Source organism: Echinops telfairi, unplaced genomic scaffold, assembly GCF_000313985.2.
Source record: "Echinops telfairi isolate 266 unplaced genomic scaffold, ASM31398v2 ScPeMD7_31;HRSCAF=116, whole genome shotgun sequence".
NCBI classification, from domain to species: Eukaryota; Metazoa; Chordata; class Mammalia; order Afrosoricida; family Tenrecidae; genus Echinops; species Echinops telfairi.
Window position 1 is genome coordinate 23551261 of NW_022103928.1, and position 10456 is coordinate 23561716.

The following is a 10456-nucleotide window of genomic DNA, read 5'->3' on the forward strand; positions in this document are numbered from 1 at the left end:
GGCACAAGCCTCTGTAGCAAGGTGGCAGCATCACAGCAAGGGCACTGAGTGAGATGATGGCACAGCACCTGCACCTAGCTGGGTTCCATTCGAGCAAGCACTCAAGATTTTCCTTCCAGACTCCAGGAGAGCTTGCGCTCTCCTCCTCCTCCTCCTCTTCCTTTCCTCCTCCTCTTCCTCCTCTCCTCCTCCTCCTCTTCCTTTTCTCATCCTCTTCTTCCTCTCTCTCTCTTTCTTGCATTGCTGTGGGAAATCAACACAACAAAGCAGACACCAGTCCATCTTTCTCCATGTACAGTTCAGTGACACTGAAGGCCTCCTTCAATGGTGCCACGTGCTCCTCCTCCCCCAGGAACATCAGCTCACAAGTCCCTGAGCTGACGCCGCCCTTTCAGGTCGAGGTGGTTAGGTGATCCCATGTCAATGGTTCATCCAAGGGTATGGAGCTCCAGGCAAACATTCTTCACTAGTCATGCTAGCCTGCTGGTGAGTTTAAAGACGGTCTCAAGGGCTGTGTGCCTGATGAGAGGGTGAAGGGTTAGTGACAATCTTTGGGCAATAGTTTCAAGGGTTCACTCTTCCTTCCTGGCTCCGGAAAATCTATGTTCCATGAGAATTTGAAATTCTGCTTTGTATCCACCCCCACTCCCACTTTATTTGATCAAGGTTTAGAAATTCCTTGATTAAAATGTTTGGCATTGGTAGCGGGGCACTATCCAGTTTTTCTAGTCGCGTGGCCAAGGAGGCAGGTGTCATCGGGGCAGTCAGTCACGCATTCCACTTCATCTTCCTGGTACTGACTCTCAGCCCTCTTCTTCTGCTCCAGGTACAACCACTGCTGAACGTCAGGTGGCTCTTCGCAAATGTTAAGACCCCAGGCACTAAGCAATGAACTAGAAAACAACAGAAGCCCTGAAATTTAGGCCAATGAACTGGGTGCCTTGTGAGACCATGATCTTAACCCTGCAAACCAAGGACCCAAAGCGAGAGGTGTTCGATTGCACATAAGCACCTTAGCAGTTACTTTTAAAATCTTTTTGTAAAACTTATACCACACAGCATTTGTCAGTTCCACTTTTTACAGGTGTGTAACTTGTTGACATCAATTACATTAATTGGCTGGACAACTATTAGCCTTAATTAATGCAGATTTTCCACCATCATGGACAGAAACCTAATGAACTATAGGAAAACATATAGAACTCTCTTGGCCATCAAGCCAGTTGACACACGGTGACCCTGTAACCACTAGTAAACATTGGTTTCCATGCATTTGCCTATTCTTGTCTCTTAATATAAGTGAGGTCGTATAATGTTTGCCCTTCTGTGATTGTCGGGCACTTTTTAAAAAATGTCCAATGTCATGAAAAAGATACGTTAGTTACCAAAATGGGCTCAATCTCTTCGATCGATTGAAAACTTTCTGTCGACTGATGTGAAATTGTTTTTAAGTCCTCAAAGGTAATTTCTATGTATAGAAACCTCCATTCTGGGGTTTAATTTGTTTTTCAATTAATATCCAAATAGTCAAAGTTAAAATTTGATTAGTTGATGCTCTTTATCCTAAAAACTTGTTCATTTTTAATACTGGAAGCTAAAAACTTTCCTAGACTCTGATTATTACCTTAGCAAAGTCATGCTTTTAAGCACAGCTTACAAAAATTCTTTTTCCTATTTATAAATCCAGGTAGGATTGTCAGATAAAATGCAGGATGTTCAGTTAAATTGGAATGATCTGAAATTCAAATTGAACTAGTGGTTTGTATTTCTATTGGTTAAATGTGGCAACCCTAAATTCAGCAGATGTATACCGTTTCTTTTTGAAGAGTTAGTCCCATTTATAAACATTGAAAATGTCTTTAAAATATAAATTTAACAGGTTCATTTTCTTTTTCCCCCAAAACCATTTTATTGGTAGTTAATACAGATATCATATCATTCCATAGTTCAACCACATCAAGCATTATTTTACAATTGCTACCATAAATCAGTTTCAAAACATTCTGTTCCTTCTTGAACTCCTTGACATCAGCTCCCTTTTATCCACCCCACCCCTTCCCCAAATCATCTCCTTTTTCAAATCCTTCGAAAGGCTGAACTCACAAAAAAATAAACCTTTGGGGTTTGAAAGAATCCTGCCAAGTCTCATAAAGCACTACTAACCCAAGATTATTATAAATATTTCAGAACTATATGTCAACTTAGAAGAATTTCAATGAAAAAAAAATCACAAATTGAAATAAACTCCCCCAAACAGATTTCATATTCGAGTTACAAGACCAAGTTAGCACATATGTTACAAGTTCATAAAATACCAAACATGGTCATACCCCTTCTTGAAACACACAGGACACGTATATCATGGCTCTGAGTCTCTAGGTAACATTTCAATAGTTCTTTCCAAAATGTCCTGTGGTTCGAAGATGTCCATTTACCAAGGAAGACAATTACCGCCCAGTTAGTCAGATCTACTTACTAGAGATCAAACCAGCCATGAAGTTCGATTGACTTGCAGACAGCCAGGAAATTCATCTCACTGCGAACTCAAGAACCATCGAGTACTTCCATGTGATACTGAGGGCAATTACCTTAAAATACCTGGGAGTGGTTGGTCAGGATGCTGACTGAATATACGGGGACACCACTATAGCACTTTCCTCTATTTATGTGGCTCCATCAACAACGCATCAGATCCAGATGTCGGTGTTAACTTAATTCTTGTGACCTGGCCTTTTCACAGAATCCTCCTTACTGAAGTCTACAGCTCTCATTGGGTTCACATTTCTTTGGTTTTCCTGACCTACACGTCTTCCTGCCCCAATCTCTAAAACTCACGTTATGTGCCCTGAAATTCCATAATTCATGCACACACTTCCTTTCTCAGGGTCGCCCAACGGCTACAAATATTAAAAATTACATTGGGTTAAATTGTGGGGGCTTCGGCCGTCCTCAAAGTCCAAGGACATAGTCTAGCGAACCAGCAATTGCTCTCCTTGGCAACACAGTGCTAGTATTAAATCATGTACACTAAAACAAACCCCCAAAAATTATGTAATTCAAACTAGTGTGGAACTCCCTTTACACCCATCAGGGCAGTTAGAGAGTTGGTGTCTGGGCGTGGCGACCAGGGACAGCTGGCCTCCAAATCCCAGGGATGGAAGGAAACACAGGGGAATTTCCTGTAGCAGCAGACCCCCCTTGTCCCTGTCTCACTGACCCCCAGCAGAAGGTCATTCACCCCACAAAGTACTCTAGACCACTTCTGAGTTCATCGTAGGTCAGAGAAGCCACATGACAAGCCACCACAGCAGAGACGGCCAGATATGGTACCAGAGGTGAGACTCTGGGAACTTTGTGCAGAGGAGGTGCCTAAATTAGGCTAGGCAACTTCCTCCCCAAGGTGATAAAAACGGGGGTTTCAGGAAGGCTGGTCCATTTCCTTGAGGAATGAAACACGTGCTCTTCAGTTCCTCCGAGAAGTGAAAGTGGCAGCCAAGAATCCCGTCATTCCTGTTATCTGCTGGCTTCATAACTCTGTGGAGTCACGGAGGTGGCGCTCCACGCCCGGCTGTCTTCTCAGGGAATTCTGAACCGAAGCAGCCCCGGGATGTCTCCGCTGCTGCCTCCCCTCCTGCTCCTCCTCCTTTCCACCCAGGACGCCCTGGCCCTGAGAATCTGCTCCTTCAATGTCAGGTCCTTTGGGGAATCCAAGAAGGAAGACCAGAACACCATGGATGTCATTGTGAAGGTGAGCCCCTTTTCCCTGTTAGCCCCTGAGACCCTCTCTATGGCTCGCGGCCTTTAAGAGATTCTGGGGACTTTTAATGGAAGTCACCTCTTAGAGGGGAAGGGAACGGCTGGCATGGCGTTTGGAAAACAGTAACAGCAGGAGTGACCATCACCACCCCACTTCTCTGTGCCTCAGTGCCCTCACCTGTGAATTGGTGCCCATGACAGTATCTTCTCCACAGGAGAATATCCAGCCCGCTCGCCGCTGTGGAGCGGATTCTAGTCCACACTGCATCAGTCAGAGTGGAACTTCCCAGCGGGCTTCCAAGGGCGGGAATCTTTGCAGGAGTAGACTGCCTCATCTTTCTCCCATGGAGAGGCTGGTGGGTTCGAACTGCTGGACTTCCTTTTTTCTTTTCTCCTCCTTTTCCCTTTTCCTTGTCTCTGGCTCTCCAATCGTTGCCTTCCCTTCTCTAATGCTTTCCTTCAGGAGAGAGGGTCAATGTCTGAGGACTCTAGTCACACTATAGTCAGTTGACCTGATTATTCATTTTTGATACTGGAATTGGAAAACTCCTCCAGGACCCTGACAGGGTGGTTATTCCCTTAGAAAGCAGCACAGGTCCTGTGGAGAGAGGCTGAGGTCACAGGGCAGCCCAGTGTTCACCTCCCACTTTCCAGCTGTGGGAGCCCAGGAAGCTCCCTCACCTCTCTGAGACTCCAGAGAGGATTCCTCTCTGTTGAATGGCATACGCTCCCTGTGGAACCTGTTGGCGGAGAGAATGCAAGGCGTGGAAGGCCCCAGCAGGGCCCAACAAGGCAGGTGTTCATTGATGAGAGCCATGGTGTTATTATTATGATTAGACGAGTCAGCACAGTACATGCCAGTCCCAAAATAATGATTACATGGGAGTGGCATGTACTATGATTACTTGGACAGGCCTCTCAGACCTAATGGCCCTGCCCTTGGGACAGTGCCCAGGGCCTCCTAAATGTGGTTGTTTAGCTGTGACAGTTGTGCCAAACCTGTGAGAATTGTGGCTCTGTGGTTCAACAGAGAAGGTGACAGGCAAGTTCGTGGTTTTCCCTCCTTCCCCGTATATGGACCTGTGGAACCTGTGTATCTGCTGGTTTACCCTCATTTCCTTCACTCCGTTCTGGGAGACACCACTAGTCTTAAGCACCGTGTTTTTGTTCGTAGGCAGTTCCATGGTGGGTCGCCTACACTTGGCATCTCCCCTGGGCTTCTGTGCCCTGAAAGGTTGGCCAATGAACACCAGCCAGTCACGTCTAGTACCAAGTATGTCTAAAGTTTCTGTCAAGGCTAGAAAACCCGCCGGTAAACAGAGATCATCCCAAAATACTACTAGAGCCACTCAGCAGCACTTATAGCTGAGCCCAAATTCCAAGCCTATAGGAGTGTTTACAGGGTCCATTGACTGTCTACTGTCAGTCAGATATTTTATATCCTTACTTAATGCCAGATGAGAGCCCCTCATGGTCCAAAATGGTTAACAGTGCGAACCAAAAGATGGGAAGTTTGAATTCACTCAGAGGCACCTCTCAAGAAAGGTGAGACGGTCCAAGTTCTAAAAAACAGCCATGGTATGTTGTAACACAAGGTGTCTTTCAGCCCACCTCCAAACGCATGTGGAAGTCAAAATGTTGCACCCCTCCTCCCACCCTAAGCCCTCCAACCCCAGAAACCCCCGAGTCTCCTTTGGTGTGGACATCAGAGGGGAGCAAATTGGTTGAACTATCTTAGCACTGTCCGGAGATATTGTTCCTAAAACTGCAAAAAGTTTTCATGCTTTATGTACTGGAGAAAAAGGTGTTGGATCCATAACTGGAAAACCGCTCCATTTCAAAGGGTATCTTTCCATTGAATAATTAAGGAATTCATATATTCAGGGCGAGGACTTCTCGCCTCAGAATGGGACAGGTGGAGAAAGTATCAAATATATAGATATATTAGAAGACTTAAAAAACTTTGGGAATACTTTTTAAATCTCAGAACTGGGAGATGGCCATAGAGAAGTAAGAAAAAGTTTTAAGCTGTGAAGCAGGTTCAATGGCTGTTATTGAGAAAGCAGATAGATCCAAGCTAAACCTGTAGCTTTAAGCTGTGCACTGAATATTGGACACTATAGATGACACGTCTTGTACACTAAAGATGGCAAGGAACCACTGACACCGGTTGGGAGGCTCTTGAACTAGATTCGTCAGACAACAAGGACTATGCCACAGAGCTGAAGGGTGATAAGGATTAAACGACTATGATCAAGCACCAGCTGATCTCCAAGAAGCTCAGGAGCTAGCACCCAAAGATAAAGCTCTCCAGGCAGAATTGCTGAAAGGCAAGCAAAAAAGAAAGGCACAGAAAGATAAGGAGAAGGCAGCTTATGCAAAAAATGTTTGCTTAATAAAAAATGAATTTTGCTTCAATATTATGCATTGGCTGTGTAAAGGCAATAAGAAGATTTAAGGGTGTTTGTCTAGTTATCCATAGCATGTTTCTTTTTATGCTTTAGTTTCCCATTGTTTACGGTTTAGGAATACTGATAAGGCTTTTCATAAAACAATGTCTCTCTCTCTCTCACACACACACACACACACACACACGCACACACAGCATCCCTTGAAAACTCTCTGGAACACAGTTCTTTTCCGACACAGATTGAGTTGCCATGAACGGGAATTGTCTCAATAACACATGTTAAATACACATGGCATCAGCCCCGTTTTCCGAAGAAGAAAACGAAGGCTCAGAAAGACAGGGTGACTGGTCCAGGTGTCCATAGCAACCAAAGAGAAGAGGTGGAACCAAGCCCATCATGAAAGTGACGGTGCCGTGCTGTTCCCCTCTTCCACACAGGAGAGAATGCAGCACTACCCAGTAATACTTACTTAAAAATCAGAAAACTGTAGACAACTTATTTGTAGCAGGCTTGACTAGGGCATTTACTTCTATTGATCTTACCATGTTAAAATCCATATTTAAGTTTAGGAAGATATTTGTGCTTCGGGGACTGGGCCCAACTGATTTCAGTGTGGTGCCCCTTCTTAACTCTCTCTTCTGGGTCTTTCATGCACGGCAGATGATGTTAGGAGTAAACACAGGCCTCGTATGTTCTATGGGACACCACAGGCCCTCGATAAAATATGTTGGATTGATGAACCAGAGGTTGGATAAGAGGGATGGATGGATGGGTGGATGGATGCATGGATGGATGGGAAAACCAACTGAAGTTGACTATTCTGAATAGGACCTTGATGCCTTTCTGAAATTGGATCTTGACCCATTGCTGACTGCAATGCTGATTCTAATTAACAGGAAATAGTCCCAGATTTCCCAAGGGAAGTGGAAAGCATAACTGCTGAACACGTACGGATGTTGACCATGCAAGGAAAGGGGTGGCTGGGCTGTAAACAGGAAAGCTGGGGTCTTAACCCCTCCACTCAGGAAAAGGACCATGGGCCAGCGTCCATGCTTGCCCTGCACTGATCCACGACCTTGGCCCCCGAGGAGGGGCAAATCAGGAGGATGTGCTAATTTGCTGGATCAGTGAGTATGGGGCTCAAGAAAGAGCTTTGTAGTTAGATCACTTGGATAAAAATCATCTTCTTTTTTCTTTTCTGGTGAAAATTTACAGAGAAAATTGGGTTTCCATTTCACAATTTCTACTCATATTGCTCCGTGGCACTAATGACATTTTCCACATGTGCCAGCATTCTCTTTCATTGCACTCTGGCTGTTCTGATCCCAGTGTCCCTGCCCCTTATCTTCTCATCTTCACTTTGGAACAGTTGCCCATGCTTTGGTTTCATATAAATATATAACCCCTGCATATTTTCAAAGCTATATATTCAATATTTTTTATAAAACAACCTTATCACATTCAAAGTACTCTCCATTACACTCCATACACCTGCCAAATCTGCAGTTCTATTTTGGAAACATTTTTCAAAACTCATCTGTTTAGATGGCTGACAGCACCTCCCTGGTTTTTGCTTCACCTCTTCTACATCGTAATGTCGCTGTCTTTTTATGTCCCTCTGCATTCGAGGAAACCAAAAGAAGCCGTAAAGAGTGAGGTCAGGTGAGTAAGGTGTGTAGGGCAGGAGAGGCATGCTGGGTTTTTTGCTAAAAACGGGTGCACTGGGATGGCTGCATAAGCAGGTGAATTGTCATGGTGGCAAAAACAGTCCCCCATTCTACACAAATCGTGCCTTTTTTGTTACACACTGTTAAACTATCTTTTCAGAACCTCTAGATAGAAAGCTTGACTAACAGTCTGACCTGGCGGGACAAACTCCAAATGCACTACGAGTCAAAATTGTTGTCATTGGGATGTTGACAGATGTCCAGAATGAGGTCTGTCATCAATCGACATTTCATCCTTTTTGAAACTAGAAAACCACTCTCACACTTGAGTTTTTCCCATAATGCTGTGCTTGTAAGCTGTGTTCAACAACACAGTAGTTTCTGCAGCATTTTTCCTAAACAGGAAATAAAATTTCACAGTCCCATGCTGTTCTCTTAAATCGGCCATCACAAAAAATGAGGTTCGAGTGAAACTGCTTTTACTAAAAAAATTCACTGTGTGCAAAGAGAATCTTCTTAAGTGATGCCACTGGGTGCACTCAGAGTGAGTTGCTCGTTGCTCACCTGGGAAAAATGTGTACTCTGAAGATATTTTGGGTCCCCCTCATATATTAATGGAGCACTATACTAATTGGTAATAGTTGTTATTTTGTGTGTCAATCTGTTATTTCATTAAAAGATCATTTCAGGGATCAAAGTTTAAAGATTATCTCAGGGCAAGAGTTCCAGGTAGTCTTCTAATCTCAATTGGTCTAATAAGTCTGAAGATGTTAAGAATTTGGGTGCTGCTTCACATTGTTCTCCCATCAGGGTCAATCTACTGTGGCCCTGATCAGATGTTTGTTAGTGGTAGCTGGGCACCATCTAGTTCTTCCGGCTTCAAGGTAGATGAGGCCATGACTCATGCAGGCTTTTAGCCCTGCTGAATAGTTTCTTTCCTGCGATTTTTTCCCCCTTATTTCTCTTTAGTTCCTGATGAGTAATTGTATTCTAGATGATTGCTCTAGATCACTTGAATTTGAATCCCAATCTCAACATTCACTTGATGTTCGAAGCACTTAACTCAACTGAGTTTCAGAGTCCCAAAGTATATAATACTATAATAAGAGGACCCCATAATGCAAGGTTATTGTGAGAATTCAATGAGTTTATAATCAGACCTAACAAGTATAAAGCCCAAGCCCTCCCTGTGACTGTATTAGCTACTTTATATAGGACAACTCAATTAACTTATGTGAAGCACTTAGAATCTTGCCTAGTGTATCTTAATGAATACTGGCCACCAGCACCTCTCCCTCAATTCCTTCCTCATCAAACAATTTTCTTAACTTCAACTTCCTAAAATTATACAGGCGTTTGTGCTCATTATGAGCTATTCTGAAAATAACGAAACACAAAAAAGAAGGAAAAAAAAACACCCATTCTCTTGTCATTCAAAGACAATAATTGTTGGCATTTAGAGGACTTTTCTACAGGCATTTTCCTGTGCAAAAATAAATACTCAGCTCTGCACCCACTTTGCAGCATAGAAACTACCCTGCACCATCAGCTTTGCACCGTGTTTGCTATTAGACACACTCCCCATGTTGTTCGTCTTAACACAACAAAAACCATGACTTGTAATGAATGCTTTATAATGCCCTATCCTATGTTGAAAACATACTTCATTCACACTTTCTTATTTGGGGATCCTTAAATCTTCCCATTTTATCTGTATACATCATCGTAAGAATGGTTATTGGGTGCTTCCAATGATGGTGACACTGACAGTGGCCTGGTACCCACTGTACCCTCCAGCACCCCCTCAAGGGAGTGACCCCCAACCAAACCAGATCCACTGTGGTAAATGAGTTAATTCCACCCCTTGGCAAGCCTGCAGCAGAGAGTCCGACTGCTGAGAGGGTTTCTGTCCAGAGCAGACTGCCACATCTTTCTCCCTTGGAGTGGAAGCCACCCATCCTTGGTTGGCAGTTGAGCACTTAACCACTGTGCCACCAGGGGGCCACCAACACCCCTAAGAAAACAGAGGCACAAAGAAGCAGTGGGCATGTCCTCTCCATAAAAGGCTTTTTTCACAGTGGAAAGACTAAACTAAAGCATATACGTACATGCATCTGAAGACCGTTGATACACTCTAACGTGTCTTCCAGAAGGCCTGGCAGTGGCAACTGACTGAGTCAGTAGGCTGGCGTGGTGACCTGGGTGGCTGAAGCCAAGGATCCTGAGGGAAGGATCCAAACACTGTCCCTAGGCAGATGGATCCCAGCCCAGGACAATGTCTTACAGGCTGTGCTGGTGCTGGTGTCTCTTCCCTTTGCCCCACCCCCACCCTCAGCCTCCAGGGAAAGAACTCGAGCCCTTGTTGTGCAAGCAGAAAGCCGGTGACATAATCCCACTGCTCCGTGTCTTTGGTGGCAAGGACAAAATGAACCTCGGGGATACTCTGTGGCATTGAGCCCGCTGCATTCCCACAGACAGAAAAAGCCCAGTGGATCCAAGGATCGTGGGCTTGGTCTACTCCTCAGTCTCCAGGTGGATGCTTACCTGACGGAGCCCCTCCTGGGCTCCTTGTTCAATCATCACACCTCCCAGGAGCTCTTCAAATGCCACCCGCACCTTAGA

The 10456-nt window shown here is 44.5% G+C and overlaps 1 protein-coding gene across 1 annotated transcript in view; it reads left to right on the plus strand.

Annotated features, from left to right (window-relative positions):
• Positions 1-3423: 3423 nt before the first annotated feature.
• DNASE1L3 (deoxyribonuclease 1 like 3) overlaps positions 3424-10456 on the plus strand; it is a 25659-nt gene continuing 18626 nt past the window's right edge. Inside the window, exons 1-2 of the mRNA XM_013004596.3 lie at positions 3424-3748; positions 10309-10337. Of these exons, the coding sequence (XP_012860050.1) occupies positions 3608-3748; positions 10309-10337 (170 nt within the window). The 5' untranslated portion in view covers positions 3424-3607. The remainder of the gene's footprint in view (positions 3749-10308; positions 10338-10456) is intronic.